This window comes from Schistocerca piceifrons, chromosome 1 (assembly GCF_021461385.2).
Source record: "Schistocerca piceifrons isolate TAMUIC-IGC-003096 chromosome 1, iqSchPice1.1, whole genome shotgun sequence".
NCBI lineage: Eukaryota > Metazoa > Arthropoda > Insecta > Orthoptera > Acrididae > Schistocerca > Schistocerca piceifrons.
This window is the reverse complement of record NC_060138.1, coordinates 533,929,831-533,957,326: the sequence shown is the minus strand read 5'-3', so window position 1 is coordinate 533,957,326 and position 27,496 is coordinate 533,929,831. Positions and strand designations below refer to the sequence as shown.

At 45.5% G+C, this 27,496-nt stretch overlaps 1 protein-coding gene across 2 annotated transcripts in view; it reads right to left on the bottom strand.

Moving 5' to 3' along the window:
- LOC124798975 (cGMP-dependent protein kinase, isozyme 1) overlaps positions 1-23,641 on the bottom strand; it is a 586,392-nt gene extending 562,751 nt beyond the window's left edge. Inside the window, exon 1 of one of the 2 annotated variants that reach the window (XM_047262520.1) lies at positions 23,379-23,641. Coding sequence is in view for 1 of the 2 variants with exons in the window: in XM_047262512.1 (XP_047118468.1) it covers positions 4,705-4,755 (51 nt within the window). In the remaining variant the exon portion in view is untranslated. Of the gene's footprint in view, positions 1-4,704; positions 4,764-23,378 lie in introns of those variants that run through there. The other variant, XM_047262512.1, reaches the window with a different exon arrangement.
- Between the last annotated feature and the right edge of the window lie 3,855 nt (positions 23,642-27,496).

The window sequence follows — 27,496 nt, the reverse complement described above, 5'->3', positions numbered from 1 at the left end:
AGATGTTAAGTCCCATAGTGCTCAGAGCCATTTGAACCATTTTTTGTACTCCTTTCAGCTGCCCGCGCCCTCCTTTGCGGTTAACAGCGGTATTCCTTTTGTACTCTTAACTTTGACCCATTTGCTTTTAATTTCACCGAAGGGCTTTCTGAGTTTTCTGTATGCACTACCTGTCCTTTCGATGTCGTTTCCTTTTCAGTCTGCGTGCGTCCATCTTACAATATATCGTGGGAAGACAGTTGTTACTACACTCAGTGGGGGCGACACCTTCAACTGTTTTTGTAGCTCGTATTTTATGTGCGACCAATTTCAGTGTTACTCTATGATACCAGGTGATCGTGTGGATACCGGATAATCTCGCAGAGGCTACAAAAAATCAACATCCGCTATTCTGAACCTTCTTTCCTGTGAACGGCGGCAGTGCAACAAGACTGTTGGTAGAAAATAGGGCCCTACTTGCCACATCCTGCAAAACAAAAAAATGGTTCAAATGGCTCTGAGCACTATGGGACTCAACTTCTGAGGTCATTAGTCCCCTAGAACTTAGAACTAGTTAAACCTAACTAACCTAAGGACATCACACACATCCATGCCCGAGGCAGGATTCGAACCTGCGACCGTAGCGGTCTCGCGGTTCCAGACTGCAGCGCCTAGAACCGCACGGCCACTTCGGCCGGCCCCTGAAAAACACTCCGCCTCTTCTGATGAAGAATGTGCCTTTGGCAACACGACAGGTAAAGTCGATGATGCATGATGGAGCACCAGAGCACTTGTATATTATATTTCGTCAACACTACTTTTTTCCTAGGAGATGGATAGTACGAGTAGATCATTGTGTCTGGACACCTCGGCCACTGGACTTGAGTCTAGATCTATGTATTATCTACATCTGCCTCCGTTCTGTTTACTTGTGGAAGCATCTGCAAAGTATTGTGTACGCGGAACCAGTTGCTGACGTGCAGATCCTTGAACAGCGTTTCCCCGTTTAGTCTGTGACGCTATTCGGCTACATCCTGGAACTCTGGAAAGAGACCGGTGTTCCACTATGCCAAGTGTGAACGTTTACTTTGCATCCCATGGCAGCTATTTAAAACGGCTTTTGTAAAGCAGAAAAGAACAATAGCTTGTAATTTTATGTACCAGTATTAGTTACTTTATTCAGACTCATTGCACACTTCCAGACCTCAAGCTGGCAAGAACTGTTTTCTTTCTTTTTCTGTCAGGAATCACATTGTGAGAAAGCTACACCCCCACATGTCACATAGATATTTAATATTTTTGGCATTTCTTGCTAATTTTATTCTTTGCTATATCTGTATTTATCGGTAGTCAAACAACAACTGGTTCCGCTGAATCCAGTGGCAAACGTTTACCGTTGCCCGCAGACAATGTTTAAAGTTTTATCTTTGTTTTGTCGTAATGAGCGCGCGCTGAGCGTAAGACAGGAATGAATTGCAAGATGAGTTGAAATTTCAGTGTAGAAGAATTTACATAAATACGACGCTTAAAGGCATTTTTCACACACTGCGTACTTTCGATTATTAGTGTTCGTGTACGAAAGAAGATAGTAAACAAAAAGTTTTTTGCATGTACGTAGACTGAAGCAACAAATGAAAATTTGTACCAAGACCAGGATTCGAACCGGGTCTCCTGCTGACTTGGCAGATGAGCTAATCACTACGCCACCCTCGTACAGTCTTTTTAAACCACTGCACAAACTACCCTAGCGTGCCCCCTTCCTCAATCCACATTCCCGTTCACGCCTCATCCCAACTGGCATACTCCCCAAAGCCATACAGAATTTCAGAGGCTCTCCAGCTGTATTGCAACAGTATCTCAGCATCGAACGAAATGGGTATTTTTCAAATCTCAAACATCTATTAGGTATTATCGTAGATCTCGAGACTTGGAGACGTCACTGTAAGCATACACTGAGGTGAGAAAAGTGGTGGGATGCCTCCTAATATCGTATCGGACCGCCTCTTTGCGGCATAGTGCAATACCTCGACGCTGTATGGTCTCAACAAGTGGTTCGGAGTCCGCAGCGGAAACACTGAGCCGTGCTGTCTTTACAGGGTGGTCAGAAAAAAGGCCGCTTGAATGTGAGCGCGCGACGTCCCGATTGGCTAAATTCTATGCTAAATAACTCGAAACGGAGCAACGTATCGAATTTCTTTCTTAACATTTATGTCTCAGTACAACCTGCCCTGTAACATCCCTACAAGCATTTCACACATTTTCTGACCACCCTGTACAGCCGTCCATAATTGCCAAAGTGTTACCGGTGCAGCAGTTCGTTAACAACTCATCTCTCGATTACGCCCTATAAATGTTCGATGGGATTTTTGTCGGACGATCTGCGTGGCCAAATCATTTCCTCGAGCTGTAAAGAACGTTCTTCAAATCAAACGCAAGCAATTGCGGCCCGGTGATATGGCGCATTGCCATCCATATAAATTCCATCGTTGTGTGGCATCATGAAGTCCACGAATGGCTGCAAATGGTCTCCATGTAGCCGAATATAACAATTTCCAGTCAGTGATCGTTTCAGATGGATCATCTGGCCAGGACATGGTTCTCCAGTCGTCTAGGCTCCAACAGATACGGTCAACGAGTCCACGAGAGAAGCTGCGCCTTAATGTCATATTTCGCCGCACCGTCCTAACGGATACTTGCGTCGTAGTCGCACATTAATACTGCGGTTATTTCAAGTAGTGTTGCTTGTGCGTTAGTGCTGATAACTCCACGCAAACGGCGCTGCACTTGGTCGTTAAAGTGCAGGCCGTTGGCCACTACATTATCCGTGCTGAGAGGTAACATCTGAAATGTATCATTCTCGGCGCACTCTTCTCGGAATATTGAATTCCCTAACGATTTCCGAAATGGAATGTCCCATGCGTCTAGCTCCAATTACCGTTCCACGTTCAGAATCTGCTAATTCCCATCCCAAGGCCATAATCATCTGAGTATAAATTACAGCTCCGCCAATGCAGTCGCCTTTGACACCTCGCGTACGCTGTACTACTGCCATCTGTACATGTGCATATCGTTATCCCACGACTTTTGTTACCACAGTGTATAGTTTCGCTTGAAAAAAGTTCGTTGCGCGTAATTAACTGTTCTAAGTTAAATCCTTCGTGTTCTGCAATATCATCCGATCCTGAGTAAATTTTTCATCGAACCATTAAAAACAATATACGAGGGTCACTCCAAAAGAAATGCACACTATTTTTGTAAAAATACAGTTTTCATTCTGCATGTGTGGAAGTTTTACAGTGTGTAAATACATCCTTGCCGCTTGTTTTCAAACTTAGTTCAACCTGTTCCCGTGATTGGCGCCATCACAGGATGTCTTCAAGATGGCTGCTGCACTTGACGTTCGTCAGAAGCAACGTGCTGTCATAGAATTCCTGTGCTGTGAAAACGAGACAGTGGGAAACATCCACAAGAGGTTAAAAAAGGTGTATGGAGATGCTCCTGTCGATCGCAGTACAGTTAGTCGGTGGAAAAGGAGGTTACGTGACGAAAGCAGGCACGGCAATATTGAGGATTGTCCTCGCAGCGGCAGGCCTCGTACTGCACACACTCCAGACAATGTGCATAGAGTTAACGAATTGGTGACTGCTGACAGACGCATCACAGTGAACGAATTGTCACGCTACGTTGGGATAGGAGAAGGAAGTGTTTGCAGAATACTGAAAGTGTTGGCGTTAAAAAAGATTTGTGCCAGGTGGGTTCCCAGGATGTTGACAGTGGCTCACAAAGAAACAAGAAAAACAGTATGCAGCGAACTTTTGGAACAGTACGAGAATGGTGGAGGTGAATTTCTTGGAAGAATTGTGACAGGTGATGAAACATGGCTCCATTATTTTTCACCAAAGACGGAGAGGCAATCAATGGAGTGGCATCATGCAAATTCACAAAGAAAAAAAAATTCAAAACCACACCTTCTGCTGGAAAAGTTATGGGTACGGTGTTTTTCGATTCCGAAGGACTCTTGCTTGTGGACATCATGCCAAGTGGACCACCATAAATTCCCATGCATATGTGGTCGTGTTCGACCACATCGGCAAAAGCAGGATGTTCTGCTGTTGCTCGACAATGTACGGCCACATGTCAGTCAAAAAACCATGGAAGCGATCACAAAACTCGGAAGGACAACACTGAAACACCTGCCTTACAGTCCTGACCTGGCTCCACGTGACTATCATCTCTTTGGGAAACTGAAAGACTCTCCTCGTGGAACAAGGTTTGAAGATGATGACTCCCTTGTGCACTCTACCAAACAGTGGCTCCAACAGGTTGGTCCAGAATTTTACCGGGCGGGTCTACAGGCACTGGTTCCAAGATGGCGTAAGGCAGTTGAAAGGGATGGAAATTACGTGGAGAAATGAAAATATTGTTCCTGAAGGATGTATCTGCACACTGTAAAACTTTCAAATATGTAGAATAAAAGATAGATTTTAAAGAAAAATAGTGTGCATTTCTTTTGGAGTGACCCTCGTACTTACAATGACGAGCCGAAATGTTATCAGCACAGCCAGGAAAGATAAAACACGACCAGAACAATTGAAGATTAATGTGACTTTACCACTTCGGTAGCAGTGTTACGACTCTCAATAAGTTTGTCCCCTTGCTTAATATTCCCGCTGTGTTTAATCACATGAAGAAAGCGTGAGGGCGCAGGCGCACGATGTGTCGTACCATGTGCGAGGGCTGGAAGACAGGCACGGCGAACGTGGCGAAGCGGTGCATCCCGCGGCGGCCGGCGGACAGCTGCAGACTACGGCCCGGCGCGGAGGCTCCGCGCAGCCAGCTTGCGGTCGCGCCGCGGAAGTCCGTCCAGTTTCCTGAGATAGCGCGCGCCAGCCCAACTGCACACTGACCGCTGTCACGTCGATACGTCCTTCAAATCGGTAGTCGCTAAGGCGCGCTCAAAAAGATGAGCGGGGATCCAACAGCTTGTGAGGCTGTAACGGTCCGACTAAATAGAGCGTACATGCGCCTTTTATGTTCTCCCGCGAGGTGATAATGCTGAGACACTGATGTTCAAATGGTTCAAATGGCTCTGAGCACTATGGGACTTAACATCTGAGGTCATCAGTCCCCTAGAACTTACAACTATTTAAACCTAACTAACCTAAGGACATCACACACATCCATGCCCGAGGCAGGATTCGAACCTGCGACCGTAGCGGCCTCGCGGTTCCAGACTGTTGCGCCGAGAACCGCTCGGCCACACCGGCCAGCTTGTGATGACTTTATTAGTCGATAAACGACAGCGTCATCTGCAAACAACCGAAGACGGCTGCTCAGATTGTCTCCCAAATCGTTTATATAGATAAGGAACAGCAAAGGGCCTATAACACTCCCTTGGGGAACGCCTGAAATCACTTCTGTTTTAATCGATGACTTTCTGTCAATTACTACAAACTGTGACCTCTCTGACAGGAAATCGCAAATCCAGTCACATAACTGAGAAGATATTCCACACGCACGCAATTTTACTGCGAGCCGCTTGTGTAGTACAGTGTCAAAAGCCTTCCGGAAATCCAGGAATACGGAATCGATGCAGTTTAGATAGCTGGCAGCTATTTATTTTCTCTAAGCCAATTAGAAAAATCATTGAATAATTTTTAAATTGGATGCGTTTTAGTACTATGCAGAACTGTTTCTCGCCACACACACACACACACACACACACACACACACACACACACACACACACACACAGAGAGAGAGAGAGAGAGAATTTATATGGTCAGAAAATATTCAAAACACACGGCCTACAGGCACTATTGGATTTAAACACAGCGAGGCAATCACTTCGAGCTCAAAATTGAAACACTTCTCAAATATTCAAATATTGGAATGTGGCAAAGCTGACACGACTGAAACGTGCAGTCGTATGTTAATAACACAGCAGGTCAGGGTAATCTTCAGCGTTTGATGACCTTGTTTGGTGAGGACATCCGTTACAGTACAGGGCAAAGTGGCGTCAATATTTGTATTACAGTGGCCTGGAGCGAATCTTTGTGGACGATGTAACGTCCCTGATACTAAGGCGGCGTTTCACGCAGACTTCTGGTTCGAATCCCGGTAGTGGAAAAAAATCATCAATATAATTTATGTAGCAACGAGGGGAGAGGTGCGGTTTCAGCTTCGCATAATCTGTCTAATCTAGATTTATCTGCTGTGCTGTGGGCTGTCGGAATAAGGCACTGAGGATATTGATGCGTCCAGTGGAACCTGGCATTCGATATTATTCGAGAGGAGCCGACTGTGGACCAGCGACGCCTTCTCCGAATCCCTTAATTCACTTACAGCATTAAAAAATACCATATCTGATGAAAAGTATCCTGACAATTAATAGTGAACATTAATATCTGGTGTGTCCAAACATTAATATCTGGTGTATCAACTTTTCGCCTCCTCACAGACAGAACTCTGTTAAAGGCACTTTCAGTGAGGTGACTGATCGTCTATAGAGGAATGGCAGCCCATTCTTCCTCAAGAACCAATAACAGAGAAGACAGTGATTTTGCAGATGGGGTTTGGAGCGAAGTTGAATTCTAATTCATCCAAGAATCTTCCACTGGATTCCGTTCGGGACTCTGGACAGCACAGTCCATTTCAGGAACGTTATTACCCACAAACCATTGCTTCACAGATGGTGCTTAATGACAGGGTGAATAGTCAGGCTGTTAGAAACAATTATCGCCTCCAAATTGTTCCTCTACTGTGCGCAGCGCACAATGCTGTAAAATCTTTCCTCACTTACCGTTTCCTTAAGCACACTGATTGTATCATTCACTAACCAAGCAAAACATCCCCATGCTGTAACACCATCTTTACCGTAGATCACTGTTGGCCGAACACATGGTGGCAGGTAACTTTCTCCACGCATTCGCTAAACCCAATGCTTCCATCGAACTACCAAAGGACATAGCATGAATCATCAACCCAAAGCACTCGTTTCCAGTCATCCAGAGCTCGGTGCGCGTGTGCCCCTCTCTATAACACCTCAAGCACCACGCAGAACGGAATACAAAAACGTGTGGCTTATAAGGAGCTGCCCGACCACTGTACCCCATTCTTTTTAACTCTTTACGCACAGTCATTGCACTATGGCGGTTGGTGGTAGCACTCTGGAACTCACGAGTGGTTCCTTCTGCGGGTTTTTTTCCCCAATTTTTACATCCGCCCTTAGCATCGATGGACCGTCACCGTCCGTCGGTAGATGAGATCTACCTGGTCTGGGTTTACCTGTAGTTGCTCCTTCGCGTTCTCACTTTACAATCACATGAACAGCAGTCGATCTGGGCAGCCTAAAAAGGGTTGGAACATTCCTAATTTATTAAGTGGCATCCAGTGACTCAATCACGTTCCGAGCCCCTGAGCTCCTCCTGAGTCATTCTGTTGTTACTGATCCTCCACCACCAACGCAATACTCCTCGCCTCCTTTTACACTTGCGAGTCCGCTCTCGAGACATCTGGTGGACAGTCCTCAGAGCTCAAACTGCAATCGTTACATCACAGGCTTACCCGTCAGTCGTCAAGAAAACTTGCAAATGCCCGACAACGCGACTGCTATTTTAGTTAGGACGGAACGGCCGATTGAAGACAGTAGGTGCTTTTTCGATTTAAGAAAAGCATTTGATGGTGTGGATCATGTAATACCTCTCCATATGTTAGAACGTTATGGACTAGGGAGAAATGTCAACAATGGTTCACTTATTATAGGAAGCAGAAGGTTGCCCTCTAGCGTCAACAATCAGGGAAAAGGTTTGAATCTGATTGCAATTATGTAGTGTGTGTGTGTGTGTGTGTGTGTGTGTGTGTGTGTGTGTGTGTGAATGAGAAAGAAGGGAGGGAGAAGGGAGGAGGGAGAGGGGAGACAGGGCTCTTTTCTGGGCCCTACCACTACACGTGACATGTCACTCAGAGATCTCGCTCTTTGCAGATGACTCAACTGTTATTGTGAAAGACATGGAACCTGATGGAAATGATGGAGGTAATGTCTTAGGTTGACGGATAAATTCGTCATGTTCTCGTTTTACTGGTTGGTATTTCGGTTGCTGTGGTTTCAGTTATCGATTGCCATTTTTTATTTGTAGTTTACTGATGACATTTGAGTCTACTTATTGTCATTTTGTCATCTGGATTTTGTGAGTGGAGCTGTGGAAGCCAAGTGGGCAAATGGAACATTTCCGACGTATTCCCCTGTTTGAGTTTAATAGAGAGGTACCCGCAGTGCAGGTAGCCAGAAACATTTGCACCGTGTTCGTGCCATTGGACAGAGCACGGCAGGAAAATGGTTTTCTCGTCTTAAGGAGCATCGCTTTGATATTAGGGACTCTCCACGTTTAGGAATATCTTCGGGGCTTGCCGAAGATTGTTTAAACGCATTAATCCACGATGACCCGTGTCAGAGTATTCAAGAACTCGCGAATGTGATGAAATGTCGTCATTCCATCACAGCGCGACGTTTGCATGCAATGGAAAAGGTTCACAAATCGAGTGAATCTGCACCGCAAGCTCTAAGCCAAAATCATAAAAATCAGCGGGTGGCCATATGTGCATCTCCGCTTGCTCGTCATCAATTATCGTTACTGATGAAGACAAATGGTGTCTTAATGGTAACATAAGGAAAAGAAAGGAATGGCTGAGCCCAAACAAAGCAGCCATTCTCCGTACAAAAACCTGCGCGCATCCACAAAAGATGTGTTATACATCTGGTGGAACAGCGACTGTGTACTGTACTACGAATTGCTTTCCCGAGGTGTAACCATCACTGCTGACATTTGTTGTCAGCTACTGAGACGTCTTGCAGACACAGTCCAAGAGCCACGACTGCGTTGAGTGATGCTACCCCACGATAACGCCCGCCCGCATTCTGCTAGACTGAGCAAAAACTCTACACAGGAGTTGGGTTGGAAATAATTCTGCACCCTCTTTCACCTGGTCTTACTCCCGCAGATTTTCACCTTTTCCCTTCTCTGTCGAACGGCCTTCAAGGAACTTCCTTTAGGGATGAAAATGCGCTCCAAACTTGGCTCGACGAGTTCTTCGCCTCAGAACCACGCGATTTCGGTTGGCGCTGAATCGAAGAGTTCCCGCAGCGTTGGCAGACTGTTGAAATATTGAACGGCAAGATATTATTGATGAGTAAGGTCCCTGTTATATATACCTGTTTATTAAACTTATGGGAAAACGCTGCGACCTTATGCACCAACCAAATGGACCTCTGAGAACAGATTAACGCGTACTGCATCAAACGCAACGTTTAGTTCCTGGCAAGTGACTCTTATAAAAGTGAAATTTTATTGTCTAAGGTTGGTCAAAGAGTCAATGAAGTCGATCATTTTAAATTCGTAGGACTGAGGGTAGATGCAAGACTTTCTTGGAAGCGTCACGTTCAACATCTTCTGCAGAAACTGAATGCTGCTAACTTCTCTGTAAGTACGATCTGGTGTTTCTGACACTAAAACACCATCTACATCTACATCTAGATTTATACTCCGCAAGCCACCCAACGGTGTGTGGCGGAGGGCACCTTACGTGCCACTGTCATTACCTCCCTTTCCTGTTCCAGTCGCGTGTGGTTCGCGGGAAGACAACTGCCGGAAAGCCTCCGTGCGCGCTCGAATCTCTCTAATTTTACGTTCGTGATCTCCTCGGAAGGTATAAGTAGGGGGAAGTAATATATTCGATACCTCATCCAGAAACGCACCCTCTCGAAACCTAGACAGCAAGCTACACCGCGATGCAGAACGCATCTCTTGCAGAGTCTGCCACTTGAGTTTGCTAAATATCTCCGTAACGCTATCACGCGTACCAAATAACCCTGTGACGAAACGCGCGGCTCTTCTTTTGATCTCTATCTCCTCTGTCAACCCGACCTGGTACGGATCCCACACTGATCAGCAATTCTCAAGTAGCTGGCCGGAGTGGCCGTGCGGTTCTAGGTGCTACAGTCTGGAGCCGAGCGACCGCTACGGCCGCAGGTTCGAATCCTGCCTCGGGCATGGATGTTGTGATGTCCTTAGGTTAGTTAGGTTTAATTAGTTCTAAGTTCTAGGCGACTGATGACCTCAGAAGTTAAGTCGCATATTGCTCAGAGCCAATTCTCAAGTATAGGTCGAACGAGTGTTTTGTAAGCCACCTCCTTTGCTGATGGACTGCATTTTCTAAGGACTCTCCCAATGAATCTCAACCTGGCACCCGCCTTACCAACAATTAATTTTATATGATCATTCCACTTCAAATCGTTTCTTACGCATACTCCCAGCTATTTTACAGAAGTAACTGCTACTAGTGTTTGTTCCGCTATCATATAATCATACAATAAAGGATCCTTCTTTCTATGTATTCGCAATACATTCCATTTGTCTATGTTAAGGGTCAGTTGCCACTCCCTGCACCAAGTGCCTATCCGCTGCAGATCTTCCTGCATTTCGCTGCAATTTTCTAATGCTGTAACTTCTCTGTATACTACAGCATCATCCGCGAAAAGCTGCATGGAACATCCGACACTATCTACTAGGTCATTTATATATATATTGTGAAAAGCAATGGTCCCATAACACTCCCCTGTGGCACGCCAGAGGTTACTTTAACGTCTGTAGACCTGTTGGCTTCGCTTGATTTCACTCTGTTGTCTCGTATGATGTTATACCTCTGGTGCAGCTCTGCGCACTCACCAAAAAATTTACTAGCTCAAAAAATGGCGATTAGACTTATCTACTGTGTCAGTTCGCGAATTTGGTGCAAGCCGTCGTTCAGGTGCCCCGGAATTATAACTCTGCCGTCCCTGCAGTATATTCCGTAATATAAATTGTTGTTGACATTATTAACTCGTCAGAAGAGACCACAACATTCTTTCAATGAACACTAGACAGAAAAAGTATATGCACTTGGATAACACTTCCTTAAGCACTGCAGACAAAGATGTACAGTTCTCAGCGGGTTTTATTTTCAATAACCTTTCAGCAGAGCTGAAAAAGCTGATTGATAATCCCCAAGCATTCAGATCCAAGTTGAAAGGTTTCCTCCTGGACTACTCCTATTTTGTACATGAGATCGCTGAAGTAGTTGAGAACTTTTCACTGTAATGTGTCATTTATTAGTATACAATTTGTTCTGTGTTTTATTAATTATAGAACTATTTGTTTATATAAATTTTCTAAACAGCATTCTGTAAACTATGTACTGACGAGTTCAATGACCAAGTAGCTCTGGCTCACGTGGTCCCAAGGAAATTGAGTGATGAAAAATTTTTAAGTCGAAAATAGAAAAAAAAGGAAACTCTTACACTTGTGCATCCTTATAAATTATATAATCTTAGGTTTCTCTTGGCGCTGGATGGTCGTGTACGAATGATGTATTTCTCGTTCCATACTGAACCACTAGCTTGGCGCCGCAGCTTCGCTCGCGTAGCTTGCAATATCTGCACAGATTTTCTTTTTCTTTCATCGAATTTGTGTGTTGCTACACCCACTGCTCATGTGTAAATCTACTATGGTGTGTGTACTGTAAGACCTTCGGTACACACACCATCAGTTTATTTGACTTGTCGCTCTAACGAAGTAGGCGAGTGTCAGCAATATGTGTCGTGGTCTTATCGTGGCGTGTTTATCTTCTGCCGTTAGGTCAGACGATAGAAATGCCACTTGCACGCTTAGAGTAGCAGATTGACGGTGACCAACTTTAAACCGAACTTGATTAATTTTCACACACATTTCTTAAAATACTAAAAAGCATAAACATTACGTAATTTGATTCTGGATGCTGTTTACAATTGACAATCTGATGTTCCTTTGGTCTTGGTACGTTAATCTTATTCTCACATATCTCTGATACTTGACAAAGTGTCTATACATTTATCTTCATGGCTATGTACAGGAATATGGTAATGTTATTGGGCGCAGACTGAAACTAGACTATAGACTGGTACAGACTGGTGCAGACAAATGCAGACTCGTACAGGCTAATGCAGACTGACTAATCGGAGGTATGTACACTCTTTATAATACCTCGCGCATTCAGGTATCACTGTGCGAGTGTGATCCGCGAGGATGAAAAGGTTCTACGTTAGCAGCAATCTCATTGGCTGCGTTACATATTAATATGCGGATCAGCAGAAGCAGAATTTGGTCCATCTCTAAGGCAGCGCCATCTCGTAGTGCTGAGATGCACGAGCGCTGTGCCTGCGCTGTTGTGCTTAATGGGGCGCGCTCTAGTGGGAAAGTTGTGTACGTGCTGACTACGCGGAACTATGTACACAGCATCTACACACTATAAGAGAGTTAGTGACGCTTTGGCTGCCCGTCACTGCATAATTAAAGTAATCCAATGACTTTAATTTAATTTCGTATAGCGAGTTAAACAAAGCGATAAAGAAATCGGATAAATCATTGTATAGTTATTAGCACCGGTCTTACATTCGGTACTGAACTCTCTCATCTCCAACGGATATTCCTGCATATGGACTCTCATATAAACGAGATACCTATGTTATCGACAGTAATAATTACTCTCCGCAGCAGGAGATGATTTTCCAAAAATGCAGTAAAACGTATTTTTTTAATTTTTTACCAAGAAACCAAGTAGTCCTACCAATTTTCCTAGCTCTAGCTTCAAAATTGCCTTAATAACAGAATATTTTCAAAAACCTTAACCCCTATTTCGCCCTCTTAGGAGTGGAATTTCGAAAAGCCTCTCCTTAAACGGTGCCTGCAGTATAGGACCTACATCCTCTCCAAATTTCAAGTTTCTATTCACAGTTGTTTGAGCTGGGCGATGATAAGTCATTGAATCACGCAGGACATTTTCTATTATGTACGGCGATAAGCACAGAATGCTGCTATGCGTAGGGAGCAATACAAAGTTTGAAACACGACATTCAGATGCACAAACATTGCATTCATGCGTAAAAAGTAAGATTACTTTTCACCTAATCGTAGTACCTATCGTCTACACGACACAATCAATCATTGAAATATTTAACATCGTCGTATCTCTAAAACAGAGTGCTTTTATGTAATATATGATCACAGTCTCTGCGTAATAATAATCTTCCCTTTGTCAAAGCCCCTTATCTAAATGGATTTCCCCATTTGCAGCCCTTATCTTCGCTGGGGCAATCCCCCTTCCGCGTCTGCTCCGCTTACATACTTTTGTTACCTCGTCACTTGCCCGCAACGCCACCTGGCGGCATCCAGCGTCGCGGTGGGCAGCGGTCATGATGTTCTGGCTGACCCCTGTACATTCTTGTTGAACCTAAGTTCTCTCGTTTCGGTTAGTTTACATCTGTCACACGTAATATTAAGAAGAAATTTTCATACGTCGAAGCAACCCTGCAAATCGACATTCTGTATTATCAGTCAGTATCGGAGATAGTATCTACAAACTGTTCAGATCTCGACACAAAAGTTTTCTGGGTATGGTACCGCGTCATAATGTAAAAACTACTGCTGCTGCTGCTGCTGGAGAAAAAAAACAACGTTTCGGCCACGGCTGCAGCGGCCTTCTTCTGGGTCTAATGGTGCGTTCTAGCTATGCAGTGTCCTTTATATTTTGTTGTTATTGTTCACTGCGCATGCATTTACGTCATAATTTTATAAAGATAGTTAGTTTCATTGGTCAGTTAAGGGAGAAAGAGAGGGAACTTTATTTTAATATGTTATTGCGGTGGAAGGAGAACGTAACCTCTGTTGTCTATTGGCTCTTGTGTTTTGTGCCATGATTGGTGGTCACCGTCGAATGAGAAGTTTGCTGCTGTTTACCAAATGCTGGACGTCGGCCGCACGGCGGCAGTTACTCGCCGGTAGTGCCCGTGCCTCGTGTTGACATTGCGGTCTGTTGGGCTCTGAATGCTGGCAGCCAAGATGGGGCAAGCCTGAGTCCATCCTCCCTGTTCATGTTATTAGGGTGTTTAAGTATTTCGATGGCCTCTCTGATTTTGCGTTTCGTCATAACTGCCTGCTTGGCCAACACACAGGCTTCGTTGAATTTTATTTCTTTTCCGCAATCTTGCTGATGTTCTGTCACTGCGGATTTGTTGTGTTGCCCTAGACGAATATAGCGCTCGTCTTCCCGAATGCACGTTGCTATGGGCCTCCCAGTCTCGCCGATGTATGCCTCTCCACATTCGCATTCCACTTTGTAAACGCCTGCAGTGTGTAATGCATCCACCTTGGCATTAGTGGAGCCTAGCACGCCCTGGATCCTACGACCACTATAGAAGACAGGCTGCACCCCGACGCGGCGAAGGTGTTTGCCTATTCGGTCAGTAACAATTTTCACATAAGGTAAGCGTACTGCCGGCCGAAGTGGGCGAGCGGTTCTAGGCGCTACAGTCTGGAACCGCGCGACCGCTACGGTCGCAGTTTCGAATCCTGCCTCGGGCATGGATGTGTGTGATGTCCTTAGGTTAGTTAGGTTTAAGTAGTTCTAAGTTCTAGGGGACTGATGACCTCAGAAGTTAAGTCCCATAGTGCTCAGCCATTTGAACCATTTTTTAAGCGCACTGCTGGTTGCAGTTTGTCTATTTCTTGCTTATCTTGCTTACTTGTATTCGTCGACAAGGCTGTGTGGATCGACTTATGGCTGTAGCCATTGGCTAGAAACGTTGTGCGTAGCCTTTTAAGCTCAGGTGTTATGTTTTGAGCATCACTTAGGCGCTGCGCACGGATTACCAAAGAACGGATGGCAGAGTTCTTCTGCACTGGTTGGTGGTAGGATTGGACGTGCAGATACCTGTCTGTATGTGTAGGCTTGTGATATACTCTGTGCCCCAGTGTGCCCTCCGTTCTCCTGTATACTTCGACGTCTAAAAATGGAATTGCACCATTCTTTTCTACTTCGAGCGTGAACTGTATCTTCCCGTGCATATTGTTCAAATATTCATGAAACTTGTGTAGCTCCGTTTCACCATGAGGCCATATAGCGAACGTGTAGTCCACGTATCTGAACCAGCAACGTGGGCGTAAAGGAGCTGAACCGAGGGCCGTTGCTTCAAAGGCTTCCATGAATATGTCGGCTGCCAGCGGAGACAGGGGAGACCCCATTGCTACGCCGTCTGTCTGCTCGTAGTATTTTCCTTCCCATTTGAAGTATGTTGAAGTCAGGCACAACTGAACCAGGTCGCATATGTCTGGGGGGACATGCTTCTGAAGGATGCGGCGGATAGTTTCATCTACTGGCACGTTCCTAAACAGGGACTTCACGTCAAAGCTGACCATGATGTCCGTAGGTAAAATTGTTTCTCCCTTTAGAGGTTCTATAAAGTGCGTCGAGTTCTTCACATAAGAGTCCGTCTTGCCACCTTGACGTCTTAATTTGCAGGCTAGATACTTTGCCAAATTCTAAGTAGGCGAATTGATCCCATTCACTATTGTTCAGATCTCGATTGTGTACAGGAACGACGCCGTATGAGAAGCAGACATTTAGACTGCCATATACTATCAGCCCCTCTGATAATTCAATGAATTACAAATGATGAAGAAACAGAATTGAGGAATGGGAGAAAGTCAGCTGTGTGAAGAAACGAAATTCGTTAGTCACTGCTGTTGCTCCTTGTATTGCGGGCAGCTGCCAGATGTACTTCGTAGGAGTGCAGATATCGATACCACTACGATGAATCGAATCCTGCCATTGCCGTTGTCTGCTAGACACGAGATCACAGGTGGGCGGGGATGTCGCTTTGGCCAGGTAGTGGAGAGAGCCTTTGACGTCTGCGTGAATGGGTCGTCGGCAGTTAGTCCGAGGGGTGACCTCATGAACAAGTACGAGTCGGGGTGTGGCACCCCGCAGGGGCACGAAGAATCTGTCTTTTGTTAGTATTGCGCAGCATGAGTCAGTATATTTTTCTTTTCGGCGACCGAGACTAATATCAAACGGCAAAGGCTAACTCCAGCGAAAAGGTGAATAGTCTTCACATAAAGTGAGTGGACTTTTAAGTCGACGTAGGGACCCTCTTTAAGTACTCAAGACTTAATCAATCGAGTGTTATTCAGAAACTGTTTAATTCACCCTTTTTCATTATAGCATATTTATTGAGTTACTTTTGTCGAAGAGTGGAAGTAGCAGATTCAGATAAGCATACGGTTATGGAAGTGGTACGTGTAGCTCAGAAGTTAGATTGTCCGATAACGCTGTCTACAAATATTCTGATGCCGCTTCACTACGACATGACACAACAATTCAAGCAAAATAGTCAATAAAACCATCGGAAGCAATCGGGCAACTTACGACTTTGGTAATGGATATCGACAGTGTCGTTGAAGCGACGTGACAGTTGACAAGCTAGATTATAATTTACGATCAGTCCTATTTTCAGTAGGGTTCCGAATCTACGCATTAAAGCAACATGTACATCAGAAATGAATGTAGTCTGTACGCAAACGTTGCTTAACCTTCCCTTTTCAAACGGCCCAGGGCAACATCATTTACAATCTGAAGAATCTAAATTCCCAGACTATCACACGAGCACGCACACACACAAACACACACACACAAACACAAGACAAGCTTCAACTGCAGCATATAAAAAAGACATTGTTATTTTTTCCATAAGATTGTTTGCACACCACCTGAAAACCTGAAAGAGGCGTATACATCGGCACTTCATTAATTAATCTTCTTCACACCAATAGGTAAAAGTAAAACATACCTCACTAGACTGGAGCACAATTAGTTGCTTCATATTCAATAAAAATTTTCAGGGTTTGTGATCGCACTGTCAATATACATAAAACTACCGACATTTCGGTCCCAGTTGCAAGCGATCTTCTTCAGGGTGTTTTTGTTTACTGCTGAATAAGAAAACTTTGTTTCTTATATACCTGCACACATGGCTGTTATCTAATTCTGATAGGCTGTTAAGGATGAAGTGGAGGTTATGTTAGAAGTCTTTACTTGTGTTTTTATTGTTTCTTTTCTTTGGTGGAAACGACGTTTTGATTGTTGTTTGCATTACTGCTTGTGATTGGTGGAAATCGGCGAATGAAAAACTAGGCGGCAGCTGTGACGTGGCGTTGTTTTCCTGCTTTCTAGCGCCGGCGGAGGTCCGCCAGTACTGTATGTACCTGCGGCCGCTGCCTGTATGTGTTCCTTCACGTGAGTTATCGTCCCGTAGCGCTGTTATTGCTGGCAGCCAAGACGTCGGAAGTCGGTACCCGTCTTCTCTGTTCATGTTGGCCAGTCGCTTGGCTATTTCTATTGCCTCTCTAATCTTCCTCCTGAAAGTAAGAGGCTGTTTCGCCAGTACGCGTGCTTCACCAAAATCAATCTGTTTGCCGCACTTATCCTGGTGTGCTGCCTTAGTCGGATATATCCTTCGTGTTCAGATATCCGTGTGCTGATGCGTCGCCCCGTCTCGCCTACATACACTAATCCACATTCGCACCTGATTTCGTAAATTCCAGCAGCATGTAGTTTGTCAACTACATCTCTCGTTGTGAGAAGAACATCTTCTATTTTGTCGCTGCTTCGGAAAATCGGCTTGATGCCTGCGCGGCGGAGGATTTTGCCCACCCGTTGAGAGACACCTTGAGCATATGGTAATAGAGCGATGTTTCGTGCTTCCTTTTGCTGTCCTCTACTGCCGTCATTCCTTGTCGCCACAGTTTTATCTATTTTTTCATTCCATAACCATTGGCACAAAAAATGGAGTTGAGGTTTTGTAGTTCACCTTTTATATGTTCCTTATCGCTGATCCTGTGAGCCCTCTGGGTTAAAGTGTGCAAAGTGGATTTCTTCTGCGTAGGATCTCACAGAACGGGCATATGATTATTGAAACTGAACAGTTCAAATTTCTAGGTGTTCAGATAGATAGTAAGCTGTCGTGGAAAGCCCACGTTCAGCATCTTGTTCAAAGACTTAATACTGCCATTTTCACTATTCGAACGGTATCAAAAGTGAGTGACACTTCGACACGTAAATTAGTACTCTGCTTATTTTCATTCACTTATGTCGTATGGTATTATGTTTTGGGGTAACTCTTCCCATTCTAGAAGGATATTTTTGGCTCAGAAACGCGCGGTTCGGGCAATAAGTGGTGTGAGTTCACGAACCTCTTGTCGACCTCTGTTCACGAGTCTGGGTATTTTGACATTGGCCTCTCAATATGTATATTCCTTATTGTCGTTTCTTGTTACCAATATTAGTTTATTTCCAAGAATAAGAAGCTTTCACTCAGTTAATACTCGGCAGAAATCAAACCTCCATTTGGATCGGACTTCCTTAACTCTTGTGCAGAAAGGTGTGCAGTATACTGCTGCAATCATTTTCAATAAGCTGCCACTCGATTTCAAAAATCTTAGCAGTAATCCACGCACATTCAAATCGAAACTGAAGAGTTTCCTCATGGGTCACTCCTTCTATTCTGTCGAGGAGTTTCTTGAAAAATTAAGCTGATTCTTATTGTATTGCTGATAGCGTTTACTTAAACTTATGGACTGACTTTTTTTCAGGTTCATGAACATTTATTTTTATCTGTTATTACTTTTATGTTGTAAGTTGATGTACTGACACGTTCCATGACCTTTGAGATTTGCTCCTCAATTTGGTCCTACGGAACTTGACGTGTAAATAAATAAATAAATAAATAAAACGGGAGGAGGTAAGAAGGTACCTGTCAGTACTGGTTGGCTTCCTATACACTCTGTGGCCCAGGTTTTCTGTAAACTTCCAAGTCGAGGAAAGGCAGCACCCCATTCTTTTCTATCTCCATAGTGAACTGGATTCTGTTGTGCAGCTGGTTGTGGTGTTGGAGGAAACTTCGTAGCTCTTCCTCTCCATGTGGCCAGATAACTAAAGTATCGTCAACATACCGGAGCCAACATTCTGGGCGTAATTGTGTGGACTAGAGCGCTGTTTCTTCAAATGCTTCCATAAAGTTGTCTGCTGGAAATAAGCAAGAGAGGGGAGCCCATAGCTACACCATCTGTCTGTTCATAAAATTCCCCTTTCCACCTAAAATAGGTGGTCGTTAAACAGTGGCGCACTAGATCGTAGATATCGGGTGCCATACGTTCATCTAAGATGTTCATGGTGTCTTGTACCGGTACATTTGTGAATAAAGACTTTACGTCGAAGTTAACCATCGGGTCTGTTGCCGAGATATATTTTTCTTTTAAAAGCTGCACAAAATGGGTGGAGTCTCTAACGTACGAATTTGTGTTGCCCACCAAATGTCGGAGCTTTGAAGCCAGTTCCTTTGCTAGACTGTACGTTGGTGAATTAATTGTACTCACAGTAGATCGTAAAGGAATGGGCTCTTTATAGACCTTCGGAACACCATATATTCTTGGTGCCTGTGGAACTTCTGGGATGAGTCTTCTGGCCGTGTCGAAATTCTTTCTAGTTTGCTTTAGCAGTGCTTGCGCCTTCCGGCCAATATGAACAGAGAAGACGGGTACCGACTTCCTACGTCTTTTCTGTCAGGAATAACAGCTCTACGGGACGATAACTCACGTGAAGGAACACATACAGGTGCGCGAGAGACCGCAGCGGCCGCAGGTACATACAGTACTGGCGGACCTCCGCCGGCGCTAGAAAGCAGAAACACAACGCCACGTCACAGCTGCCGCCTAGTTTCCCATTCGCCAATTCCCACCAATCACAAGCAGTAATGCAAACCCCAATCAAAATGTCGGGTTTCCACCAATGAAAAGAAATAATAAAAACACCAATAAAGACTTCTAACATCCCTTCTCTTTATGCTTAACAGCCATCAGAATTAGATAACAGCCATGCCTGCAGATTTAAAAAAGAAAAATCACCACTCTGAAGAAGTCGCTTGCAACAGGGACCGAAACGTCGGTAGTTTTATATATATATATTGTGTATGCGGTCACAAAACCCAGAAAAAGTTTATTGAATGTGACAATAGCCGCGGAAGCCTTCGTATATAGTTGCTTCGTATTTCGGCAGTTGGCAGCAATAATGATGACACTGCTGGTGCCTCCTAAATACCCACATATCACGGCCATAACTATCCATTACAGCCGATGTATGTGGTATATAAACCTTCCGCGATTCAAACAGAGACGAAGCACTTGTACAGGAAAGTTATTGTGAAACACGTCACTTTAGTTTGGGATTATATCCACATTGTATCATTCTCTATGACGCAACTTGCTGTTACACATGGCTCTAATTTTATTAGGCTGCCTTCTTCGCGCCAAAAACTTCATTTACATCCACGCTGCAATGTACTTTCATCCAGACCATTTCAGTCTTCTGATAATGACAGCATAGAGATTGACATACACTCCTGGAAATTGAAATAAGAACACCGTGAATTCATTGTCCCAAGAAGGGGAAACTTTATTGACACATTCCTGGGGTCAGATACATCACATGATCACACTGACAGAACCACAGGCACATAGACACAGGCAACAGAGCATGCACAATGTTGGCACTAGTACAGTGTATATCCACCTTCCGCAGCAATGCAGGCTGCTATTCTCCCATGGAGACGATCGTAGAGATGCTGGATGTAGTCCTGTGGAACGGCTTGCCATGCCATTTCCACCTGGCGCCTCAGTTGGACCAGCGTTCGTGCTGGACGTGCAGACCGCGTGAGACGACGCTTCATCCAGTCCCAAACATGCTCAATGGGGGACAGATCCGGAGATCTTGCTGGCCAGGGTAGTTGACTTACACCTTCTAGAGCACGTTGGGTGGCACGGGATACATGCGGACGTGCATTGTCCTGTTGGAACAGCAAGTTCCCTTGCCGGTCTAGGAATGGTAGAACGATGGGTTCGATGACGGTTTGGATGTACCGTGCACTATTCAGTGTCCCCTCGATGATCACCAGTGGTGTACGGCCAGTGTAGGAGATCGCTCCCCACACCATGATGCCGGGTGTTGGCCCTGTGTGCCTCGGTCGTATGCAGTCCTGATTGTGGCGCTCACCTGCACGGCGCCAAACACGCATACGACCATCATTGGCACCAAGGCAGAAGCGACACTCATCGCTGAAGACGACACGTCTCCATTCGTCCCTCCATTCACGCCTGTCGCGACACCACTGGAGGCGGGCTGCACAATGTTGGGGCGTGAGCGGAAGACGGCCTAACGGTGTGCGGGACCGTAACCCAGCTTCATGGAGACGGTTGCGAATGGTCCTCGCCGATACCCCAGGAGCAACAGTGTCCCTAATTTGCTGGGAAGTGGCGGTGCGGTCCCCTATGGCACTGCGTAGGATCCTACGGTCTTGGCGTGCATCCGTGTGTCGCTGCGGTCCGGTCCCAGGTCGAAGGGCACGTGCACCTTCCGCCGACCACTGGCGACAACATCGATGTACTGTGGAGACCTCACGCCCCACGTGTTGAGCAATTCGGCGGTACGTCCACCCGGCCTCCCGCATGCCCACTATACGCCCTCGCTCAAAGTCCGTCAACTGCACATACGGTTCACGTCCACGCTGTCGCGGCATGTTACCAGTGTTAAAGACTGCGATGGAGCTCCGTATGCCACGGCAAACTGGCTGACACTGACGGCGGCGGTGCACAAATGCTGCGCAGCTAGCGCCATTCGACGGCCAACACCGCGGTTCCTGGTGTGTCCGCTGTGCCGTGCGTGTGATCATTGCTTGTACAGCCCTCTCGCAGTGTCCGGAGCAAGTATGGTGGGTCTGACACACCGGTGTCAATGTGTTCTTTTTTCCATTTCCAGGAGTGTATTTTCATGAATGGGTGAAACATCAGACTCGCTAATATTTGCGAAAGGTATTAATTCCAGTAACAGTATTAACTTCTCCATACAGCTGTGTCATGCAAATTATTTTGATATTTAATCCGTGTATAATTGACTTAAAGAATATGTAACCTAAACAGCGTGTATAGCATGCCACGAAAACTGAATGCCGTTACTACCCCAAGATTTGGTCCAGACCAGGTGGTCGACAATGGGAATCATTCAGAGTGTGGGACTCTGTTTGGCAAACGTACCACAAGATTACTCCCACCCGTAGCAGCAACAGTAGAAGCACTAATAGCTTTCAAGTGTTATGGGTTTGTCATTTGGCTTCCTTCTGGACGGTGAATTCGAGACTGGCTTCTTACTGTTATGTATGATCACTAGCAGTACTTACAGCATTCAATTTTTCAGGCACGTAAACGAGACTGTAGAGGGTTGGTACCGGTTGCACATGAACTAAAAAATAAAAATAAAAAAAACGCGTATGACAGACGTATGAAACTGACTTTGTTCCTGGAGTAAAGGAGTAAATCAACTAGCCCACCCCGGATTCCTACACTCAATGGTGGCAATTATAAAAGGGAAGTATTGAGGAATACGAATCAGCCGGCGAGCTTTGACCAATGAAGCTATCAAGCAATGTTGAGACTCAAATGTCACACAGTCAAGCGTATTTTACCTATGAAAGTACCTATAACCCCGCGGTAATATAGAGGATGTTCTCGTATGCAACAAGTCCAAATACATTAAAAACCTGAAAATATCGGATCTTAATGGGATAGAAGGCGTTCTGATGCGAGATGTAAATGTATAATGCAATGTAAAGAGAAGAAGAGAAATTTTTCAACATCGAATATAGATTTAAGTGTTAGAGTGTGTAGACACGTATGGAAGTGAAATATGGACGATAAACAATTTAGACACGAAGAGAATTAGAACTTTTTAAATATGCTAGCACAGAAGAATGCTGATGTGAGTACATCACGTAACCAGCGAGGTTGTAATGAATAGAATTGGGGAGAATTTGGTATTAGAATTTAGCATTAGAGAGGAGTTTGGGTGCCTGTGGGGAGGGGTGGGGGCGATAAAATATCAGGGTGTGACCAAGAATGAATACAGTAAACAGATACAGAAGGCCTGCAGATGAAGAGGCCTGCAGACGATAGAATAGCATGAAGAGCTGCATCAAATGAGTCTTCGGAGTAAAGATCGTAAAGCAACAAAATAAATGTAACTGCAGTATGTGAATGATATTGTACATAAAGTACGGAGAAAAAGTGGCCAGTACTTACCTAGAAGAGGCGCAGTTTTATGTACTGAACGTAAAAGGATATTTTCATAAAATCGTATCTTTCAGAACAGTATGATTCTTTCCCCTGGAAGGGAAGCGAAAAGGTTGAAGGAGATTAGAAAGAAGACGCTCAGAGCCAGATAGCAGGAATCAGTGTTAGTGCATGTATATAATACTGTCATCACACATTCACTGAATTCACCAACTCACGACTGTCACCTTTCAGTCTAACCTAGATCGCGGGTAACGCCAAAGATCACTGTCGTAACATAGAGGGACTATCGCGATCTTCAAAACAAGCCAGTCAGTAAAGGAAGATTTATGGTAAGCCAGAATGAAGCAATAATAGCGAGGGCAGTTGCGCGTCTACCTTGAGCTTGTGGACTTCGCGCTGGAGGCGCAGCACCTGCTGCTCCTTGGTGGCGAGCTGTCGGCGCAGGTCGACCACCTCGGCGCCCAGTGAGTCGGTCTTGCCCTCCAGCTCCTTGATCTCGCGCTTCAGCTGTGGTACCAGCCCGCGCAGGTACTCGTAGTCGTCCGGGAAGACGACGGCCGGCGGCGGCGGCGGTGGCGACTGGTGGTGCAGGTGCAGGCGGCGCAGGTGGTCGCCGGCGCCGGCGCTGAGCTTGGCGGCCCCTGCGGCGGCAGCGCGTCCGGAGGCGCCGTTGCCCATGTCGGCGTCGGCGTCGGCGTGTGGCAGCAGCGCATGCTGCTCGCAGCAGCGGCCGCGGCCGTCTGAGCCCGCCTCGCAGCACTCGCAGCTGCCACAGCCGCCGGCGACGCCAGCGCCGCCACGCGGGGGCGCCTGGCGCTCCTCCTCGTCTTCGCCCTCGTCCGGAGGCCGGCGCGGCTGCTGCGGCGCGCTCGCCATGCCATCCGGCCCGTCGCGGTGCTGCGGGCCACACGCACACAGTCAACAACTGCCTCATGATATCACACAGCGAATGCAGATAGCTGAATCTCTTGCCCAACGTAAAGTCCGGAGCGACTGGAAAATAGCGCAGGTGACGCCTGTATATAAGAACGGTAGAGGGACGGATCCTCAAAACTACAGACTAATATCCTTAACATCGGTTCGTTGCAGGATTCACGAACATATTCTCAGTTCGAATATAATGAATTTCCTTGAGACAGAGAAGCTGCTGTCCATGCATCAGCACGGCTTTAGAAAGCATCGCTCCTGCGAAACGCAACTCGCCCTTTTTTCGCATGATATCTTGCGAACAATGGATGAAGGGTATCAGACGGATACCATATTCCTAGACTTCCGGAAAGCGTTTGACTCGGTGCCCCACTGCAGACTCCTAAGGTACGAGCATATGGGATTGGTTCCCTAGTATGTGAGTGGCTCTGAGACTTCTTAAGTAATAGAACCCAGTACGTTGTCCTCTATGGTGAGTGTTCATCGGAGGTCAGGGTATCATCTGGAGTGCCCCAGGGAAGTGTGGTAGGTCCGCTGTTGTTTTCTATCTACATAAATGACCTTTTGAATTGGGTGAATAGCAATTTGCGGCTGTTTGCTGATGATGCTGTGGTGTACGGGACGGTGTCGTCGTTGAGTGACTGTAGGAGGATACAAGATGACTTGGACAGGATTTGTGATTGGTGTAAAGAATGGCAGCTCACTCTAAATATAGATAAATGTAAATTAATGCAGATGAATGGGAAAAAGAATCCCGTAATGTTTGAACACTCCATTAGTAGTGTAGCGCTTGACACAGTCACGTCGACTAAATATTTGGGCGTAACATTGCAGAGTGATATGAAGTGGGACAAGCATGTAATGGCAGTTGTGGGGAAGGTGGATAGTCGTCTTCGGTTCATTGGTAGAATTTTGGGAAGATGTGGTTCATATGAAAAGGAGATCGCTTATAAAACACTAATACGACCTATCCTTGAGTACTGCTCGAGCGTTTGGGATCCCTATCAGGTCGGATTGAGGGAGGACATAGAAGCAATTCAGAGGTGGGCTGCTAGATTTGTTACTGGTAGGTTTGATCATCACGCGAGTGTTACGGAAATGCTTCAGGAACTCGAGTGGGAGTCTCTAGAGGAAAGGAGGCGTTATTTTCGTGAATCGCTACTGAGGAAATTTAGAGAACCAGCATTTGAGGCTGACTGCAGTACAATTTTACTGTCGCCAACTTATATTTCAGGGAAAGACCACAAAGATAAGATAAGAGAGATTAGGGCTCGTACAGAGGCATATAGGCAGTCATTTTCCCCTTGTTCTGTTTGGGAGTGGAACAGGGAGAGATGATGCTAGTTGTGGTACGAGGTACCTTCCGCCACGCATCGTATGGTGGATTGCGGAGTATGTATGTAGATGTAGATGTTTATTCATCCATCCATCATTGTACAATTACACACTGTTGTCCATTAAAATTGTAACGCCGCGAAATATAGCAAATAACGAAATTTTGCTTATTGTGCGTATACACTGGGATGTCAAATGTAATGGGATAGCGATGTGGACAAATACAGTATAGCGTTCACAAGGTATAAAAGTGTAGTGCATTTGTGGAGCTGTTATTTGTTCTCTGATGATTCATATGAAAAGGCTTCCGACATGATTATGGCCGCACGACGGGATTTAACAGACTTTGAACGCGGAGGGGTAGTTGGACATTAGAACATTGCATATCAGAAATCGTTAGGGAATTCAATATTCCGAAACCCATAGGGTCAAGACTGTGCCGATAATTTCAGGGATCACCTCCTGCTTCAGCCAACGCAGTGGCCAAGAGCCTTCACTTAACGACCGAGAGCAGCAGCGTTTGCGTGGAGCTATCAGCGCTAACAGGCAAGCAACACTGCGTGAAATAACCGCAGAAATCAACGTGGGACGTATGACGTCAGTGCGGTGAAAAGGCACCAGATGACCGGTGTGACTGCCTTTGCTAACAGCACGACATCGCCTGCAGCGCCTCTTCTGGGATTGTCACCATACTGCTTGGACACTAGACGACTAATAAACCGTGGCCTGTTTAGACGAGTCCCGATTTCAAGTGATAAGAGCTGATGGTAGGATTCGAGCGTAGCACAGACCCAACGAAGCCGTACATCCAAGTGGTCACCAAGGCACAGTGAAAGCTGGTGTTGACTCCATGATGACGTGGGCTATGTTTAGACGGAATGTACTGGGTCCTCTCATCCAACTGAACCAATAATTGACAGGAAATGGTTCTGTCAGGCTACTTGGACACCATTTGCAGCCATTCATAGACTTCATGTTCCTAAACAATGACGGAATTTCTATGAATGACAATTTGGCATGTTATCGGGCCTCAGTTGGTCGTGATTGGTTTTAATAACATTCTGGACAGTTCAAGCGAACGATTTAGCCTCTCATATCGCTCGACATGAATCCCATCGATGATTCATGGCACATAATCAGGAGGTCAGTGTACAACATCCTGCATTCGCAACACTTTCGAAGTTATGGACTGCTATTGAGGCAACATGGCTCAACATTTCTGCGGTGACTTCCAATGACTTTTGGAACCGTGCCACGTCGTGTTACTGCACTAAGCCGGGCAAAAGGAGATCCGACACGATTTTGGGAGACATCCCATGACCTCCGTCACCTCCGTGCACGGGACCATCGGGAAAAATGCTCCTATCGGAGCACGAACAATGAGGAATATGCTCCGGTTTCAAAGACTCTGACTGTAAACTGGGGTACCATCTGCCTTATTCTACCTTCCTCGTCAACTTTAAATTTTGACAAACGAGCACATTCGCGCTCTTTTTAACATGCAGTTCACCTCTCACTCCTACACTCTCCCCTACCTTAACTCGGTCACACCCACTTCTCCAGGTTCGAATCCTGCCTCGGGCATGGATTTGTGTGATGTCCTTAGTTTAGTTAGGTTTAAGCATTTCTAAGTCTATGGGACTGATGACCTCCGATGTTAAGTCCCATAGTGCTTAGAGCCATTTGAACCATTTTAAAGCACTTCTCCATCGCTTTTAAGTCGCTCATACCCATGTATTCCCAAATGCCCGTAAACACTTACTCATTCAGCCCTGTTCATTCTCATTCTCTCTTTGTGTCTCTCTACCTATCACTGTCTCCTGTCTCACAGCCACGATCACCATTGTTCTTTCCATTACTACCTATCTCATTCATTCATTCCCACTGATGCTGTATCTTCTCGCTATCTTTCTTCCTTGTTGTCACTACCATAGACTCTGTCTCTTATTATCACATCTTCTCACCCACTTCTGCTTTCTCCTTCCCTTTGTTCCTGTCCCACTGGCACTACCTCCTTCACTCTTTTCCAAGCACTGCTCTGTCACTGTCAACTATAGTCCACTGCCTCTGAGTCCCTTTTTTCTGTCACACTGTCATTGTCTCCTTCACTATTTCTACATCGCAACCGCTGCCTATTATCTTCCAGTGTTTATTACATTTCCATCTCTTTTCCACTGCCATTGTCTCCTCCTATCTCAGCATAAAAATCGCATTATCTTCGCATGCAAAAA